We start from the raw sequence: 20869 nt of genomic DNA, 5'->3' as shown, positions 1-20869 counted from the left end.
CGCTCCCCCTACACGGCATTCAAATCAGCGTGACTACGAAGGGAAATGTAGTTTTAAGTGAGGCGCGCTACCTCAAGGACTCCTTGCTTCTGAAGCCGCGTTGACTTCAAGTACCAGAATGCATTGCGTCTGCCGAGACATGACCCCACAGTTTATTGAAACGCCATCTAGAGAATCAACTGTGAAACTGCAACTATAATTACATTGCATATTTATTAGGATCTTTATTAGAGTTTATGGGTATTTTTGTTATACTCACTTGTCGAATGAACAGTAGATTAGTTAATTATAGAAATATGATCTTCAGTCACTTTATTTATTAGGTACACCTGTTCAACTGCTCGTAAACGCAAATATCAAATCAGCCAATCACGTGGCAGCAACTTAACGCATCCAGGCATGTAGACATGGCCAATATTATCTGCTGAAGTTCAAACTGAGCATCAGAATGTGGAAGAAAGGTGAGTTAGGTGACTTTCATTTAAGTTTTATGATTGATGGTGTCAGGCAGGCTGGTTTGAGTATTTTACTGCTGCTCGACTGAGATTATTGCAGACAACCATCTTTAGGATTTACAGAGAAAATATCCAGTGAGCATGGTTGATGTCTGCTTCAAGCTCATAGGAAGGCAACTCAAATGGCAATTCACCACAACTAAGATGTGCAGAACAGCATCTCTAAATGCACAACTCGTGCAACGTTGAAGAACATTAGCTACAGTATCAGAAGACCACACCGGGTTCCACACAAGTGGCAGCTAAGAACAGGAAATTGGACAATAGAAGATTGGAAAAAAAACATTGCATGATCTGATAAGTCTTAATTTCTGCTGAAACATTCTGATGGTAGGGACAGAATTTGGTATAAGATGAAAGCATGGATCCATCTTGCCTTGTATCAGCTGCTCATGCTAATGCTGATGGCGCAATGGTGTGAGAGATATTTTCTTTGGAACACTTTGGGGTTCTTAGTACTAACTGAGCATCATTTAAATGCCACAGTCTACCTGAATTCTGCTGTTTGCCATGTCCATCTGTTTACACTGTGGCTATCTTCTATTGACTGTTTCCAGCTGGATAACCGTCTTCAAATAATCTCAAACTGGTTTCTTGTACATGTTCACTGTACTCAAATGACCTCCACAGTCATCAGATATCAATCCAATAGAGCACCCTTGGGATGTGATACAATGGGAGATTTGGGTCATGGATGTGCAGCTGACAAATCTGCAACTATCCGTAACTAGAAAAGGGGGCTAATGAATATAAATATATTTTAAAAAATCACAAAAAATATTTAATATTTTGTTTATGTTCTTCTTTATTAGAGAATGGAAAAAGTTTATTATAAAAGTAGCTGGCAATTAAGTACTTTTAGAAGTCTTGTTAAATGGTCAAAAGGTATCTGTCCCTGACATAAATCTGCTCATGAACTACGTTGACTGACACCAGGTTGTGGTTATGTGATCAAAGAGTGCAAAGAGTGTTGGCTTTTTTGTGTAAAAATTACAGTAAAAAAAATGCTATTTAAAAAATATATATATATATTTGAATGCCAAACAACTGAGGACATGATTCAAATCTAGTACTTCACAAGGTGACAGAGCACTGTTTTATTGTTTTTAACCTTTGACACACGTGAATGTGAAAGAAAAACTGTGTCAGCGGGACTTCTGTTCAGTGGTAATTCTTGGTAGTGACAGTCCTTGGCAGCAGTTTGAGGAAGTTGTCTACTGAATGCTGATTGTTTTGTTCAGCTACACCTGCCTGGGGACTTCAGGAGCAGCTGAGCTGAAATGGTGTGTACACCTGCGTTTCTGCCTTTCGCTGAGGTTTTCTATCTACGATTGTAGCTCTTGCTCTGTGTAGACACATTGTTATAAATATAACAATGTGTCTACACAGTGTGTCTATTGCTGCTTTCACTTTCTCTCACATGCTTTTTTTTCTTATTTCCTATCAAGCAGCAGTATGTTGTATTTTTTTATCCATCAAGCTATTGATCATTTCTTTTTCAGGAGTGCAAAAGGAAGTTAATTTTTGACTTTTACCAACACTGTATGTATATTTATTATGTTTATTTATTATCAATAGATTTGGCAGAAATGTTCCTTTATGTAGAATATTCATTTGAAACCTATTATTCTGAACATTTCAGATAAATATTACCATTTCTATTCAGTCTGCTTTGGACTGGGATGTGGAATGGCTTTCTATAGGCCATTTCGAAGTAAGTTACACTTTTTAAGCCGCTGTTCAAAGTAATTAACCCCTGGCTGAGCCAAGACTGATTAACGACCCATTTATTATTTTTGCTTTCACTTTCAGCACTCTCAGTTCCAGTATGTCTTGGTATATTTTGCACCATAGCGTTTGAGATTCTGGGCATGTTTACTGGTAAGTAGAATTTTTTATAAAATTCCCACAAAAATTTAAAGCGAAATTTTTTTTCCAAAAAGAAAAATGTAATTTTACATAATGCACTGCAGGTTTTGTTTGTCACAATGTCTGTGTTGACTTTTCTACCCTGCTCAGACCTGCCTGCCCATACTAAAAGATGCAAAGGTGCTCCCTACGACAAAGGAGGTACTTCCTGCTGCTATATCAAAGTCAGAATCGTAATTTTACATCCATATTTAGGTTTTGTGTAAAAGCTAAACATTACCATCAAACTCTCCTTAGATACCTACTGGGGATTTGCTGTTGCACTATTTGTTGCTTTGTTGCACCTCCACTCATATCATGGTAAGACCACAACACTTTAAATATAAGACTTTATAGAATACATGGAATATTCAGATACTCAGGGGATATACTGTTTTAACTGTGGTTAAATATTGTGTATTTCAGTTTACACACTATCGTATGGATGTGGAATCATAACGTTTGCTCTTAGAGGAGCAAAACGGAAATACAGCTCTCTCAGGTTTGTCCTCTTTAAAACTATTTTTGCACATTCCTCCTGTAGAACACAGACTGTATAAAGAGCAGTGCTTATCAAAGTTTAGGGTGAAAAAGTGTCCTTTTTTTCCTCTCCATATTTCAAATATGGAGAAGAAATATGTTCAGTCAAAATGCTTGATCTACAAGCAAACACGGGTTTTCTTATATTATGGCACTGATCTTCATTTAACTAAACGTTAAACTAATTTTTTTAATCGATTATGACTGATATGAATTGTGTGGTGGTGGATGTCATTATTTTTTTTTCTTTATTCGCTCCTGTAGGGGGCATGCTAGTACAAGTTTTAGGAGCACTTCTTCAGAATTCATTCAATGTTTTAAAATGTTTTTGAAAGTTGGGATTTGTATGACCCAAAAAAATGCATTTGTTTGTTTTGAACAGGAAGCTGAGAGAGAGAACGAGAACCTGGTGGTAGTGATTTTAAAATTACAGTGGGAGGATTTACAGGAAGCTATTTAAGTGGTATTTAAGATGACGAGATGGCGATGTTTTATGTCACTGTAGAAACAAACACTGTAGTTTCCTCTTTTTTTCCACTATAAATGTGTCTGCAATCTTGTGAATGTATGTTATACCAATACACTGAAGTTTATCTGACTTTCATAAGATGGGCCTGTCGCAGATTGCTGTTTATGAGCAGTGTTTAAATAACACACGTCAACACAAAGGCGAATAGAAACTATTGTAAATGGTCAAAGTCAAATGCAGAGGGCTTTATTACATGAAAGTATGGTACATACAAAATTTCAAGTAACAAAGAAAGTGTTCTTAGGCTGACACGCTGGACGTAACTAGCTATTCAACATCACAGCCCACTATACCCCCTATCAGCACTGGGTGGCTCTTCTTTGCTCGACGTTGTGTAAAGATTACACTGCTGTTGAGGTCCAAAAGCAGTGCTAGAGCACAAATGAACACTGAGGTGTGTTGGTTTACGGTAACTGAAATTTCAATAACAAAAGACAATGCTGAATAGAAATAAATTTAAAAACTACAAAAATGAAAGTGAAATCATCTGAATGTTAAATTCTGGCTCTGCATGACTGCTCTTTATGACATGTACACATTTCTTTCACTTTGTTTCCTATCGTCTTTCACAACAACAACTCACTAAGTTTCTGTGTGACACACACACTCTATGATAAACACCGACTTGAAAACTATGCCCCACTCAGTATTACAAGCTATAGCAAAACAATATAAAACCACTGTCAGTTGAATGAATCCAAGACCATTAAGAACACATTAGAGCATCACACAGCAGACATGTAATACCGGACTTTTTTTTTTTTTTTTAATAGTGAGCATCCACCAATGAAAATGTCAATTATGTCCACATCTCTGTCATTGAAATGGGTCTATAACAACGCTGGTATTATCAGTGAGGATATGCATGTTGCATGGATTTGTGTGTCTCAGTTTTTGGTGATAAATACACAAAAAGGAAGGCAAACGTGGAACTCTACTTTAATGTGTACAGCACAAAATCACATTACTTTAGTAGCCTACACACTTAGGGGTATTCACTGTGAACAAAATCAAAGAGTTGGGTGCCATGTGAATCGAAAACATACTTGACTACTTAGCCTTATCTTCAGGGGTGTAATTGGACAGGTAGGTGGTTGCAGGGAGAAAGTTACTTGGCATTGGTAGAGCTGCTGACCATCTTGCGAATGGCCTGGGAAATAGCATCGCGGTCGATACCGTAGATCTTCAGCAGCTCGTGGGGTTTTCCACTGCGAGGAATGTGGGACACAGCGAGACGGTGCAGACTGAAGCCAGACTCATTGACCATTGCTGAAGACACTGCTTCGCCAAGACCACCTGTGGAAAAACAGCAAAGGAATATATAAAAGACAAATGTGAAAGACAAATCCACTTAAATGCATTTTTAACTGTCTGGTCAATGTGATGTCTTAAGGATGGGACATTTCTAACATGGTCATCTCAGGCTGTGTGTGTAAAGTCCTGAATTCAGAAGTAAATAAATGAAATGAAATAAAGGTAGCTATATAGAAAAATTATGCCCTTGAATGATATTGTTTTACATTATTTCTTATAGATGTAATAATGTAGCAAGTACTATATTTGTAATTTTGAGGTACTGCCCAATTGTGTCCAAGAATAAAAACATGGAGCGGGAAGTTCAAGCATATTTGGCTCCCATTACAGTATCCAAAAACACTGAGCCTCTGTGCACACATTACATAAAGGGATAACAAAAAAATCATTACAGCTAAGTGAAAAAATGATCCCCTTGAACGCTGCACCACAACTGTTCCAGATGTACAATGAATGAGATGCACAACGTCAGACAAATTACAGTTGTTAGATTTCCTTTGTCCAGCCTCGTCCATGCCATCACCCATCCCCTTTCTCTTAGTAGGCACAGGCCATAGCTGTCTGTGCTATCTAGGTCACAGTCAGCCCCATGGGCACCAGCTTAGCTAAGGAAATCTGACAGCACTCTGCCTCCATGGCTGTCGCACTTACAAAATGCACCACAGTACTAATACCTTGCCTGCAATGAAGGCACGCGACAGGCGGTCTCAGCCCTCAGCCAATAAGCAATTGCCAGCACAACCCGTCTACATCAGTGAACCAATGGAAACATGCCACCACAACACTCCCAAGGATATGCGCCAATGACGAGGCGCAGCCGCATTATGCTACTGAGCTTGTTGCTGCTTGGTTGGCAATAGGCATGCAATATGCAAAATCCAAGCAACTTCTATATAAACCTACCTTCGTAGTAGTGGTCCTCGACAGTGAGGATCCTTCCCCTGGTAGCACGTGTGTGGTCGATGATCGTTTTGACATCCAAAGGTTTGAGTGTGAAGGGGTCAATCACTCGGACAGAGATCCTCTCTGGAAGATGAATTTTAGTAGAAAAATACAATGCATAAAGATTCATCATACGGTTAACCGAACCTCAGCGATTGAATATAGGAGAATATAGCAGTTCTGCCAACCTGATAAAGAAAGCATAGTTTGTGCAAGAAACACAAAAACTAAGATCAGGATAACATTTACATGACAAACTGAACACAGAACCATTCAAAACCTATTCTAAGGAACAGCAATGGTCTAAACCCATGAACCCATTTTGCACAGAGAGGCATTTTTTGAAAAATGTATTGATAGCAATGTTGAATATTATTACACAGGAAAAAAACAACTACATGTAAATAATTACACTGTGACGCCTCTGCCTTTCTAAATGGAGGGACAGTAACTGCCTGTGTATATGTAAGCGTGTAAAACCTGAAGATAGTGAGATTAACAGTAACAGTATTTTGTCTCTATCTCCCATTCTGCAGTTCATCCCATGTAAACAATACCGTGCGCACAGCGTGACGTGAAAAAAGGCACATACCTTTGACGTTGCGTGACGAACTCTGTATTCCTCGTCCACACGTAAACGCAAAAAAGGAGTTTTAAAAAATCTCCGTTTTCGGTGATTCGAAACGCCGTTTACGTGTGGACGAAACAGCTGCGTTTTCAAAAATATCCGTGTAGGTGCGGACGTAGCCTAAAAGAGTTAGTAGTTTTTTTTATTACTACCTGTAATTTATTGCAGATTACTTGTATTTGCTTAATTGTTTACTAAATGTTTGAGTTGTGAAAGAAACCGCAATGGAGCAAAATATGGGTGTGTGTGGTTGGAGGATGTGTTTGTGCGTGTGCGTGAGAAGGGGGGAGAACATTTTTCTTGTAAAACAAAGGGGGGCCTAGCAAAAATAGTTTGGGAACCACTGGTCTAACAGATACATTCTAAATAAAAAATAGAGATATAAATCTGACCAGCTAGCAGCGGATTACAATGTTTTTTCTTGTAATTGTTCTGGATGTGTCGGCACATATCTTGCGGACCTTTCTTTAGATGTTCAGCTGCAGCAAGGGCCTCGTGCAAAGTCACTCCAGCTGCCACCACAGTGACCTGGTCGTCCTTGCTTTGGTACACCACCTGTCAAAGAGAAGGAAATGTACCCTCTATAAGCTGTAGTGTTTCGAGTGATTATTTTGGAACAATAATCTGCCATTTCTGCCTCATGTGTTTATCTCTCACTGTCTTAAGAGAAGCACAAATAGCGTCTCACCTTTGCCTGTCCAACATGGAAGTCCTCATTACTGTTGTAGATGATAGCACAGTCTTGGCGGCTGGTTCGGATGTAGCAAACACCCTAAATGAAAAGGAAAATGAAAAGATCATTACTGCAATAGATGATCGTGTAGGGGAGCTGTAACGCTGCCATTTTTGTTTAAGTACCTTTGTGGTTGCAGCCAGTTCCACAGCCTTCTCTGTAGACACACCATCACAGGGATAGAAAATGGTTGCTGTGGGAAGGGCCCTGAACATAGCTACGTCCTCCAGACCCATCAGGGCAGGGCCCTCCTCTCCTGCAACATACACATTTATAGTTGATTTTATGCATTCAACACTGAGGAAATCTTCAAGAGTTATCCACTTGTTAGGTGAGCTGAAGCATGCAGGTGCACAAGCATAAAGTTCGGCTGCATGCAGTGTACCTGCACTAACAGAGGGACACTTGGTTCCCTGTTGACAGCTTCCAGGGCAGACACGAAAGGAGAAAAGGGGGAAGTTTGAGTAATAGCTGTAAGGTCAAGGAGGGTAAATGGCAAGGAAAACACAGCATTAGAGGGGAAAAATAGAAAGGATTGAAACAACTCACAAACTGACACAGACTTCTTTGTATACACTTGTGCATTTATTAAGGAGGCTGTGGATATATTCTGAGGAACTGGGTGCTCTGAAGTGGTTGGATTCAGTGTCAGAGGGAATGAGGGTGAATTTGTGAAGGTGTGAGTTTGGTGACATGTATGAGAAGGGTTTTTATGTGAATTGCTCATTGGCAGCAGTCTACTGACCGGTGGACAGACCGCAGTGAGAGCCGCACAGATTGATGTTGCTTTCTGAGATCGCTGCCATACGAAGCTGGTCATAGGCGCGAGTGAAAAAGGAAGCAAGAGTGCTGGCAAATACCACATTCCTCTCTCGGGCAGCACATCCCATCGCAACGCTGACCTGGGAAATGAAATCATTATTTCTTAGTACCTTTGCGAGCGAGGAAACCTTCATGTGCCAAACTAAAGAGACACAGGCTGCAAGAACGTCACCACAAAAAGATCACCCAGAGGGTAAAATATCTGTAGTGCAAACCATATTTGAAGGCCTCTTTGAACTAAAGACCACAGTAAGCAGAAAGTTTTGCAAAAATCTCTGAAGCTTATTTTACCATATGGACAGGATCAGTGGCATACCTCCTCTTACAAATAATTTCCTTTGTCCTGTCTCCAAACCTTTCCACAGTCCCACATCTTCTCTTCTTTCTCAAAAGTAACATCTGACGTTACATAAATGAATTCAACAAAACTCCATTTGTTTTTGTTTGTAACTAATTAAGTTTTTGTACACTGAAAAACAGAACATGTTGGATTTACTTGATTCAATTGTGGACATTGGTTGCACACAATTGTTTTGCTTTGGCAGACAATTAAACAACTGAGTTAAATCAACACAACTTAACACAATTCAGTATTTTAATCTTTCACAATTTTTGTCACTTTATTCCAAATCTATTCAATAACTTTTACCCCAATAATACTTGGTCACTTAAATACTACATGTTGTCTTCATATTACATAATGTTCAACAAAGTCTAGAGTCTGGTTTACATAAGAACTTAATGGATTTACAACAACGTCCACTCTTTCTTGGGGTTGCAGGAGGGCTAGGGGAATAATCCAGAGTCAGGGTTAACCCTAGACAGGTTGCCAATCTTTCACATAGAGATGAACAATCATTTGCACTCACATTCACGGGTAATTTAGAATCACTAACTAACCTAACTACAATACCTGCATGACTTTAACTGTGGGAGGAAACCAGAGTACCAAGAGAAAACCCACTGCAAACTAGCTGGATTGTGGATTTGAACCCAGGTCCTTCTTGCTGCGAGGTAACAGTGCTAACCACCACACCACAAAGCTGTCCTTCGGGGCTTAACAAAAGTAGGAAAGCTATGATTACAAGGCTTGAAACAGAATTTTCTGTTTGTCCTTGACATGCCATTTCAACAAGAACAAATTAAGTTGTTGAATTTCAAACAGATCCTACATGTTTTAATTACATTCACCATAGAAACATGAAATTATTTTGCTCAAATTACAAGTTAGACTTTTATAAATGCAACAACCAACCAATTTCCTTTTTTTCAGTGTAGGTGAGTCTTGCATATTTTTTTAATTTCATCTCGATAAGCGACAGTTTATTGTACCCTTGAACTTTTGACTTTTCTCATGCATTCAGCCAGATGGTCCCACCCTCTGTAGTGATTAATATTTTACTTCTGAATACACTTGTCATGACTGCTTATCATCATGGAAATGCCTGACCTACATTGAAGCAGGCTGCTGCTGGGGACATGAAAAGACAAGAAATTAGAATTCGATTGTCTCTCTTCAAATTAGGATCTGATAAAATGTTGACCGAAGCAAAATAAAGGGGTTTTCTAACCACTGGTGTCAGCAGCTGCCACATTGATGTAAAAGGAGGAACTTGAGTTTTTTTATGTGACTATCCTTATATTACAGGGCAGGTACAGACAAGCCATCTATAATTTAATAACATAAGCTCAGTTTCGCAGCTGTGGCAAGCTAGGTTGTGCAGACAGCAAACGAAGAGCAGTTTACTGAGAAGAATCGCTATTAAAAAGCAACTCTGTTACATTTAAAATGAAATGATAGCATTAAACTAAAAGTGACAGAAAAATAGGATTCACATCTGTTTTTGAAGAAAAAGGCGTAAATTTGACCAAAGATCATACCATGTTTTGCTGAGCTATGTAGCACTCAACAAAACGGTTGGGATGCTCATTCTTAAAGATCTCTGAGTAGGTGAGGTTATTGGTATCTCCATCAAGGGCCACAACACGTTCATTGTAGCGCCCCAGCTTGGCCAGTGCCATTCCGTATGCCTTCCGCGTGGCAATCTGCAGAGAAAAGGAGGCCAAATTCATCAATCATCAATCTTTTTACAACCTGCAAAGGTTGGATGCTGCAAAAGGAAAAACAGAACACAATGATTTACAAATCCTTTAAACGCCTGTGGTAATCAGGCCTAACCTCCTCTTTAGTTGTACTGAACTGTACTGTTGTACTGAATTCAATTAAAAATATCACGATCAACAATTTTTAATAACTGAATTCATGTTAATGTATTAACTGTGCAAATTGTGATAGTTAATTTGTGACAATCTCTTTTATTTTATTTTTTTTCCTTATATATCCTTCCCCAAATTGGCTCTTTACTTCTGTGGAGTGTTTTGCATACCTAAGTGATCTCAGGAGCTATGTTTTCGAGGCATTTTGCCCTGGTTGGGTCTTCCAAGGCAGTTTAGTTCTGGGTGATGGACCAGATCAAGAGCACCTCTGTGTAGAAAAATCTAGACACAGATGAGCCCCGTTCCCCAAAAGCCAGGCTTCAATGATGAACACAAACCACATTTTACTGTTCTTATATGAACAAAAGTTGGTTTGGTTAACATTGTCTATGCTTTCATTTTTAATGAATCAGGCTTTCGCTTTTGGGAAAAATCTATTGTGTTTGCTTCGAGTAAATGCAAATTCAAAACATTTGCTACGTGATATATTTATATACCAATTGGTTTGAATTGGTTTTAATCATAGATGCACAAGTTCAAATATGATTGCTTTTGAATTCTTGTCTTGATCATACACATCTTACACATATTTATTCTTTTATTTATACTTAAATTTATGCTTTAACATATCCTTTTGCTTATGTAGATTCCCACAGAGTGGTGATCATGTCTAACCTCCCCTTTTGTTGTCCCTGCACTGAATTAGTTTCCATAATTAAATGTTAAATGGACTGATTCTTATATAGTGCTTTACTACTCTCCCAGAGCACTCAAAGCACTTTATAAAACATGCTCTAGTCACACCTATCATACAAGCACCTTTTTCTATGCTTAAGTGCTTTCTATCTAACATTCCTACTCTGATGGATGCATCGGTTAGTATCTTGCCCAAGGATATTTGGCATGCAGACTGGAGCAGGCAGGGATCAAACCACCAATCTTCCGATTAGTAGATGGCCTGCTCTACTTCCTGAGCTACAGCCACCCCATACTTGGCTCAAACCTCACAGTTTCTGTGCATTTCTTTGTAATATTTTCAGTTAACCACAGAGTTTGTATGATTTGCAAATGTCTGATCCAAACTTATTTACATTTCATACAACATTCCAACTTTTTTGTAGACACGGTTGTTCGGGATTCATTCATTCATTCATTGCTACCTGGAGAATAAAGTATTTGTATTCATGTCCACTTTACAGACCTTTTCTCCAGCCTTGTAGCTGGGTGCGCTTGGCATCCTGATGTTTCTTAGGCTGACAGGTGGGGAGTCCTCAATAGGAGCAGGTGGGTACAGGTGCTTGCTGCTACTCATGATACGGCTCTGCAGATCCTTCATGACCATCTCAGCCATGTCTTTGGGCAGAGTTTTGGCGTGCCAACCCAGCTTATCCTCTGCAGCTGAAAACACAAAAAAATGCTCTTATGTTCATTTAATTCATATGCACACATACATTACTCGGTAGGTGCCATTCAGACTGCAAAACTGCAGTGTACTTTTGAATATCATTTATTTTAAAATGAGGGCAAATGGTGCGAAGATGAAAGACAATATTTACCTGGAATGCCTTTGCCCTTAATGGTTTTGGCTATGATGGCAGTGGGTTGGTGGCATGGCTGGCTCAGAGCCTTGCAAAGCTCCTCTACGCTGTGTCCGTCGACAATGATAGCATGCCAGCTATGGACACACACACATTAAAAGGCTTTCGGTATGTTTCACACATATTTATGTGAAATATAGGAAATAAGAAATACGTAAATATGTGAAATACAGAAAATATAGGAAAATACAGTCTTCCTTCAGAGCTTATACCATAAATGGATGCTAACCAGCCTCTAAATCAGTATGGATTTCTCATATGCAATTTTACCCAAAAGCTTCACAACGCTTCTGATATTTCTCTACGTGATGCTGCAAGGGTGCAGGGTCACTCTGGCCAAGACGGTTGATGTCCATAATGGCCACCAGGTTGTCAAGCTGGTAGTAGGAGGCAAATGACATGGCCTCCCAGACAGCCCCCTCTGACATCTCACCATCCCCCAGCAGACAGAAGACACGGTAACTGGAGAACAAGCCAAGATTACATGATTATGCTGTGCATACTGTATTTGTGTTTTATGTTTGTGTAGATGAGGGTGATGTGTTGTGGATGTGAGAAAAAAAAAGTCATATCTGAGGAAAACGCCTTTCCAGTCAGGCTTGTTTTATCACCATTATCTGACACCTGGATGGGTAATCAGCTGTGACGTGTTTAAGCTTCCTGAGGGCTGAGATGTGACTACTTAATTTCACACCTACCTTTGTAACTTACTTTGCCATAAGAGCCAAATAGTGTTTAACTAAGACCATTTTTTGTACTGTTATTCACCTATTAATCACACACGGTCTGAAATATTAGCAGATGAATCAAATGTCATCAAAGTAGCTGCTTATACAAAGGAATATTAAAATATGACAGCGTTCCACTTTTGTGGCAACTTAAAACAAATAAACAGTCTAAAGCATAATATCTGGATTTTACTCCAAAATGAAATCTGCTTGGGTGGTAAAAATATCTCAGGCGTAACTGCTGCGCCTGTGATTATTAGAGCAGAAGAATTGTTAGAGCAGATCATGTAGCTGCAGTATACACCCACAGAATGTGGAAAATCCTAATTCAAAGCACTACAAAAAAAATACGATGCAACGCTGTGTCCATAATTTAAACAACTGAGTTGATATTTTCATGTAAAGCTGCAAAAACACCTTTTTTCCCATAGGTGTTTTGTGTATTGCGTGTGGACAAGGAATTACCTGGATTTGTCAAAATATTTCCCAGTGTAAGCCATTCCACAGGCCACACCAAGTCCCTGCCCCAGCGATCCAGTGGCGACATCCACAAATTGTTGTTTCTGAAATGCACACAAATCAAATAAATCAATAAACTCTAAGTAGAGTTTGTGCTCTTTGAGTCCTGAGGTGTGTTATAGGTACAGTATGTGGCGGCTTACGGGGGTTGGGTGCCCCTCCAGGGTAGAGTCAACCTGGCATAAACTGAGCAATTCGCTCTCCTTGAGAAAACCTGTTTCAACCCATATGGAGTACAACGCAGGAGCAGCATGACCCTGAGATAGACGTGAAAAGAAGCAAGGCATTACAATTACAAAAGGAACAGAAGCTCTCATATTCAGACCAGCAGAGCTTACTGACTCTCACCTTAGACAGGATAAAGCGGTCGTTGTTGAAGTTTCTTGGGTCTTCAGGGCGGTACTTCATAGTGTGGAAGAAAAGCACAGACATGATTTCTGCCACACTGCAGCATGACGTGGGATATCTGTACAGTGTATGAGAGGGTGCTGTTAAAATGAATCCAAATAAACAGCAAACTCAAAAACACAGAAAATACAGGTTAAACTTGAATGTGTTTATTATTAGTAGCCTTCTGTATTTGCATAAAATCCACTATAGCTATACATTTATGGTACTGTCCCAAAAGGCTGCAGTATCACTGTAGGTAAAGCTATCACAAAGCACACTTAATTAGCAAAAATTTCAGCTTGAGATGCAACATATGCTGACAAAAAAGTCAAAAACACCACTTCAAATTGCTTTTGCAAAGACAATCACGCAGAGACCCGTAAACTGTTAGTATATGTTGCCCATAATTAATTGTAGCATTAAAATATGTTGCATCTATAAATAATTGGCATTAATGCATTTTATTAAACCGCCAACTTCTGTCACAAAGAAATCACAAATTCCAGCTCCATGGAGTCTGAAGGCAAGTATTTTGGCGTGTTCAGCTCGCTATCCTTTCCATCTTTCCAAGCATTCGAGATCAATAAGTCATTAATTCTAATAAGTCTTGGAATATTTTAAGTCAAGTAATATTTCTCGGTGCTCAGTGTTTTTCTTTTCATATTACTGTAGGCTTAACACTGCAGAATTGTGCAATGTGGAGTTAGGCTCTGATGAAATAATTTGCTTGCTATTCAAAATTAGACATTCATAATCAATAAGAGCTCTAAGGAGAAATTATATTAAAGATTACAGGCAGCTTTTCATTGAAATTTCCATTGAAGAGGATCGCATGATTGCAGCGGCCACACAGTAGTCGAGTCTATTGCTACGTACAGTTCACCCACCATTATACTATACAGGGTAGTCTGCTCTGTTGAATTGTTCATAGGGGTATATCTAGTAAAATAGATGATTATAGACAATTATTATCTTGTAACCAAAGTAAATGTAAAAAAAAATCAAATAACCTAAATTCTGTTGATCTCATCCTGATCTGTTCATGTTTTTCATTCATTTCTGCTTGAACATCAATTTAAAAGATTTTGAATTTTTTTTTAAACAATTGTGTATATCTAATATGCTATAAATAAAGTATAATTACACGGAAATAACACAATGTAGATATTTACATTTTCTGAAATAAAATGCTAAAATTATTTCAGCCAAATCTAAATTTGTCAAAGGAGAAGAACAAAAGCAGAACACATTGTTCCTTACATCCTGATCTGTCCATGCATAGTTCATTGGGTGTGACTATTTCTGTTGATGAGTGCACGATGCAAAGGAAAACTAGGTTTTGCATTATGTTATGCACACATTTCTTATGTTTATATGTGCAGTTCATTTACAATCTTACAGCAAAGCTCGTGTGCAAGAATCAGTAAATGCAACGTACCCGCTGCCCGCTCCAGTTGTTGCCCTGATCGAGTTGATTCGGAGGCGGTTGGCGATGTTCCTCAGTGCTTGCACTGTCTGCTGGTCAGGTTTGTGGTAATCCTCCATGAAGGCGATATTTTGAGTTTTAAAGCACCAGAAAAATGGACCAACTACAATCCTCTGTTGAATTTGTGTGGTTTTAATATGTGTGTGTGCGTGTGTGTGTGTGTGTGTGTTGCCAAAGAGCAAAGCTAGTGTGAGTGTGTGAGTTATAGAGGCAGGCAGAAAGAGAGATAGAAACGAGGAGAAACTGGATTTAACCTACCAGGCATGCACACACATGGATGCACAGGGACACACACACACGCTGACAGACACAAAGGAGGAGGAACCTAGTGACGTGCACTGGGCGTTACTGCTAAAATATAACGGCATACACCTAAACTATATACCTTTTACCAGACTATGTTTTGACAGCTAAGGTCACAAAAGGTTGTGAAAGGTCCCAAAGGGTAATTTTAAAAAAATGTGTCTGTGTTACATCATCAGTTCAATTCTATCCCTCCTACAAATCATAGAACTGTGTTTAACCACATGTCCTGCCTATTTAGTTATGGGTGAGTGCATGCAGTCTCTTCTAGATGAGTGGTGCTCAGAGTCTTATCCAATGAGTGGAAGATGGGGAAACATGTCCAAGCGGGATTCTGTCTGTACCTGGTGGGTGAGACTCTGGGAAGAGGTCTTTTGTGATTGGGTAGTGTTAAAACTTACCTCATTTGGAGTGGTTAAGCGATTTGTGGATAAAGAAAAAGAGGACATATCTGTGTCTGTTAACATCTGAGATTGTGCACCTTCACTAGCAACTTAGAGCTCTTTGGAAAGAAGATGGCAGGGATAGCTCAGTAGGTAGAGTGATCAGAAGAATCCACTGAACGGCTACCCTGAGGTACCCCTGAGCAAGGTACCGTCCCTACACACTGCTCCCCGGGCACTGGATTGGTGGCTACCCACTGCTTATATGAGTGAATTGGTTAAATGCAGAGAAGTAATTTCCCTACGCGGATTAATAAAGTATACATTACATTGATAGTGCTAAAAATGTTTCTTATTTTATATTCAAAAACACTTCCCCAGGCCGATGGCTTCCATCCAAGCCAAAGATGTGAGTCTGTCGAGGAGACTGCCTCAGAGTACTTTGCTCTGGAGTGTTTCATCAGACTGCAAGGTGTTCAAGACCATGTTAATCATGCTGGTGGATGCTTGAGTCAGGAAGGTGGATGAAGTTGGTGGAAATATCACTTCGCTCTTCTAAAGATGTCACAATTGAAATGAGACAGTAATGGTGACAAAACAGAATCATCATACATCTTCAGCACCTGCTAACGTATTAAGGAAAAATCTTTGAAGGTGGTTACATCAAGACAGAAGCTTACACCTTTTCACTTTCCAGCTAGCCATCCAGATATTAATGATGCTGAAAAGAATGATGGGGATTAACTATATCATCTGCAGGAAGACTCTGATAGACCTCTGGAGGATCTGCGGGGAGCCAGCCAAATTTTCATCTGCAAATTCTGACACCTCCCTCCAGCCCTACAGCTTCATTCTCAAACTCTATCCACCCAAAAGCAATGATTTAACCTCACCGTTATTCCTCTCCACCTCTGCCAGACTCTGATAATACAATGGAGGACTCTCAGCTACCTTCAGGTCAAGGTTCCTCACCTCTGTTTACAGATCTACCAGCTCATCCACTTCATCCTTTTTATTTTACTGTGGTAAAAGAGGAAGATCCCTGTAGCTCCACAGTGTAGTGATTTACACATTTCTCTTACAGTTTGTTCCTGGGAGGAGGCACAAATTCATTTGGAGTTGTGAGAAGGGAATCCAGTGTAAAAACTCTCGTGGAGCTACATGGTGTGGTGACACATTGTGAAAACTACAAAGCCCTTTTTCTTCTTGAAGAGGAAGATCCTGCTGGAGGATTTGCTGGAGGTTTTGATACTTTGTGCACTGTATAAAGGCTGCATGTGGTGATAAAAAACAAAAACAAGATCAAAACTCTTGAAGCATTAAACCAATCATGAATCATTTGTATTATTATAACAACCTCTCTTATCGTGTTGTTCAGAAAGCTAATTTTGGGAAAAGAGGAAGACCAAAGAGAAGATTCATGGATGTGGTGAAGAAGGGTTATAGAGTTGGTGTGACAAAAGAGGAGGCTAGGGATAGGGTGGTAGTACCACAGTTCCTCTCTTGGTCTTCTATCAAATGCTTTCTCTAGATCCACAAAGACCTTCTCTGTACTTCTCCATCAACACTCAAAGCAAACATCACCTATGTAATGCTCTTAAAGCCACTCTGCTGCTTGCTGACTGTCACCTCTCTTCTTAACTTAGCTTCAACAGCTCTTTCCCACAATTTACGGTATGCCTAATCAGCTCTATCCTCTTGTAGTTACTAACGTTCTGCACATCACCCTCGTTCTTGAAAATCAGTATACTTGTTCTCCATTCCTCTCACTCCCCAAAACTGTGTTAAACCTGGTCAAAAAGTCCTCTTTCTTAAACTTGTTCAACAGGTCTTATGCCTCTTTCTTTGAACACTTTCCTGTACTTCCTCGTTCCACCACCAAGTCCTTGTTCTCCTGTCCACAGGATGTAACACTTACTTGGAAGTTTCCCACAACTGTACTTTCCCAGTCGTCATTAGCTTTTCCCCATTCTGACGCTTGGTTTGAACTTAAGCAGGTCAATTTGCCCACGTCTATGTGCCTAAATGCATTGAGTTGTTCTGATTGGCTGATTAGATATTTATCCTGAGCAGTTTAACACGTTTCACAAGTGTAGCTAATAAAGTGACCAGTTGGTGAATTTTTTCATTTCATGTGAATTACAATACATTAAATGAAATGGGAAAATCTAACTGAAAATTGGAATGAGAATTGTAAAAAGGATCCAAATTTAACATTACATTTTTCAACAATAGCATTTCACATTAAAACCATTTCCTAAGACAGAAAATATTTTAAAATCTTTGTGATTCTAGGATTAGAGCTTTGGGGGTGCTGAGCACCCACAGAGCTGCCCAGCCAGGCAAGATAAACTTTACTCGTCACGATGAGACTTCTTCCTCGTCTCTGTCAGTCCCTGCATCCTTAAATGTCTCCAGTTGTCCCAAGTTCCCTCTGACTGTCTCCTTGGTGCATTTAAACCCCTGTTCCTCCCTGTCCCTGAGATTCACTTTTAATGTGTATGTATAATACAATGCAGATATATGAAAATAGACTCCAAAAATAGAGTCCTTGAAATGTACAAAATATTGATAAAAAAATTATAAAAATGGAGGCAACTTTGCCTGTGGTACAATGTATACTATGTATGAAAAGACCTTTACTACAGATACTACTATGGCTCTGCAGATTTTTTATTTTATTTTAACCTGTGTCGCCTCACCTTGAGGTTGGCAAATCTGTCTATCACTTTTTGGTAATCAACTCTCTCAAGCAGTTTAACAGTTTCTGTTTTGCCTGTCACTATTCCCTGTCTGTTTTCTTACCTGGTTCTTCCTGACCTTGCACTTTCTCCTCACGTTCCTCTCTTTCCTCTCTCCTTCTTTGGACTGACAATAATACACAAATAGACTGTATTCAATTAGATGAAAAAATTACATCAATATGAAAAAAATATATTATTAAGATCACTAATAAAAAAAAGTCCTCTCTCAGTGTATTTTCAACCAAAAGGCAAATAACCAACCCACATGTACATCTAATAAAAGATATAAATATTGAAACACTGATCCAACATTATCGTTTATTGACGGATCATTTGATCTTACAGTTTTACCTGAATGTGGCTCCTGGGTTTAATATCAGCACATGCACATATGACAAAATAACCAACTTCTCTCATTCCATTTCAAACAGGACAGTATCAACAACAGTAAGCTACAGACAATTTTAAGCTTTAGATTTTAAATAGGCTGTATAAATTTCGATGGGAGCAACAGGACGGTCAAATGTCGCTGATTTTACTACAGAGCAGGAGGGATTGTAGGGTAGCAAACATTGTCGGAAAACATGTTTCCAACACTGCAGGTTACCTGGTGTAATGTTTTTCAGCTAAAAAGAAACATGGTCGGACTCCTACCTAACTATATAAAGAGTAACTGAAGGTTATATGCAGCTAATATGTCCTGTTTTAAGCCAGGCTCCGCTGTGTCTCAGCCACCAAAGGGCGCTGGAGCCAGAGTAGGGGAGAGACGAGCTGGAACAAACCATTTTGGGAGGGGGGTATCTATACTTTTGTTGTTAAAATGTTACGTCTCAACCAAGTACTGAATGCTTTTTTTTATATTTTTAGTAGTGTGTCACACAAACAGCAAATATTGTCAAAAAAAGTAAGAAATCTTTGGGGGTGCTTTGATTCATACCCCCAAAAATGGGCTAAAATCGCCCCTGATCTACAGTCTTTGCGAACAGCATCTGACAGACCTGTAATTATGGGGAGGGTTGTCCTGCCATCTAGAGGAAAATCTTTGATATCACACTGGTCTATTTCTACATGGGTACGTGCTGTATCTGATGTATGAACCGATAGCGTCTTGGACACAAATCAATACTCGGTGCACTCTTTTGTCTGCCACATTGTGGTGGGGGGAACCTGAAGTTCAGGTGTAGGGGGCAGGGTGCAGGGGGTAGACCAACTACATTTTACAACATATAAGCCCATGTTACATTTGCTATTAAGACTGGAACTTAATATAACTATTATTATTAGATATTACTAAACAACACGGTAAGCTTAAATTCAAAAGGATGACTCCTTCTAGAAGAAAATCATTTTACTTAGCAGCCATAATATTCAGTCAACCCTGATAAAGACTGTCTAAATGTTTGCTCGCTTTGCACAGAAATAAGATTAAAAAGCATCTCTCCTGGTAGCTACACTTTCACCATCTTTCTATCTAAAGTTCTCTCATGAATGTCATTTCAGAATTGAGAGCCACGTCTCTCTGTTATGTCTCTCCCAGTATTATCATTTATCATTATCATAAATGTGCTTTTATAAAATGTTTTAGAATATCTATCAAGCAGAAAACTTCAGCAACACATACAGATATAATAAACAAATGCAAAATGAACAGCCTATGTAAGCTTTCAATTTCTGTTTTGATCAAATGACACTTACTGAGCAGTCTTTACCTTAAAAATTCCTTGGAAATGCAATCACTGTACCCTAAGCTAGCACAGGAAGTGCGGGTCATACTACACAGAAACAGTTTGTCATATGCTGATCTGTAAAAACAGCTCAGATTTTGAAATGATGGCTCCCAATGCATCTGAGTAACGTCGAAAGAGAAACAGTGTAACTGCCAATACAGTACTTTCTAAAGTTACTCGGATTACGCTCACCCCATCTCTGCAGCGCTAGCTAACGTCACGTCTGAACCGTGAACGCACCACAGGGATGAGACGGGGAAATGACGCATGCAGGCGGGATCATGTGGTCATTTAACGGTCTCTGTGGCATCAGCTGAAAGAACCACCGGACAGCAGCTCATAAAAGCTGAAATCACTCGACAGGATTTTGTATTAAACTGCCAATCAGACTTCATTACTCATTAACTGAGTTTCACTTTGAACCCGTTTGTATATTGGATCGTGCAGTATTACAATAAGGATAGAAATATGGAAAGACTGTCCATCTTTATTTCTGAATGTTTTCGTGTGTACAGTATGCAATATGCAGATATCAGAAAGTAGGTTTATAATTAACACAATATCTTGAGCAATTTTATTTAATTTTCTTAGTTGAAAATGTGTGTGTATGTGTGTGTAGGCATCAGCAAGGCATAGTGTGGCAAATGCTATATGAACAGTCATTATTTTCCAGTACTCCATTTTGAAAGTCCTGTCGTCACAGCCAAGAGTATTCTAAACATTAGACACCAGAGGACACTGTCTCCCCATAAATGTTGTATGAATGTAACCAAAAAAAATGTTCCTCTATACTATTGTTATACTATAACAGCCAGGGGTGTAATAGTGGGGGAATCATTAGAA

General features: G+C 39.2%; 2 protein-coding genes across 2 annotated transcripts; one reads left to right on the top strand and one right to left on the bottom strand.

Annotated features, from left to right (window-relative positions):
* Positions 1–12: 12 nt before the first annotated feature.
* Positions 13–4269, top strand: LOC146387165 (uncharacterized). Its single transcript, XM_084928559.1, has 7 exons — positions 13–2057; positions 2158–2229; positions 2328–2396; positions 2535–2585; positions 2682–2744; positions 2850–2925; positions 3346–4269. The coding sequence occupies exons 2-7, from the start codon at positions 2205–2207 to the stop codon at positions 3377–3379; spliced, it is 318 nt and encodes a 105-aa protein (XP_084784685.1). The 5' UTR covers positions 13–2057; positions 2158–2204; the 3' UTR covers positions 3380–4269.
* Positions 3663–20262, bottom strand: LOC146387164 (transketolase-like). Its single transcript, XM_084928556.1, has 15 exons — positions 20009–20262; positions 14822–18423; positions 13342–13459; positions 13137–13250; positions 12940–13037; positions 12017–12208; positions 11705–11823; positions 11350–11546; positions 9813–9977; positions 7855–8011; positions 7235–7365; positions 7065–7148; positions 6838–6931; positions 5710–5832; positions 3663–4788 (listed from the first exon to the last, which is right to left on the bottom strand). The coding sequence occupies exons 2-15, from the start codon at positions 14926–14928 to the stop codon at positions 4601–4603; spliced, it is 1887 nt and encodes a 628-aa protein (XP_084784682.1). The 5' UTR covers positions 14929–18423; positions 20009–20262; the 3' UTR covers positions 3663–4600.
* Positions 20263–20869: the final 607 nt, after the last annotated feature.

This window comes from Perissodus microlepis, chromosome 5, assembly GCF_051167445.1.
Source record: "Perissodus microlepis isolate ML-2025 ecotype Zambia chromosome 5, ASM5116744v1, whole genome shotgun sequence".
In the NCBI taxonomy this organism is placed as follows: Eukaryota; Metazoa; Chordata; class Actinopteri; order Cichliformes; family Cichlidae; genus Perissodus; species Perissodus microlepis.
The sequence above is the reverse complement of the archived record's forward strand: the minus strand, read 5'-3'. Positions and strand labels throughout refer to the sequence as shown.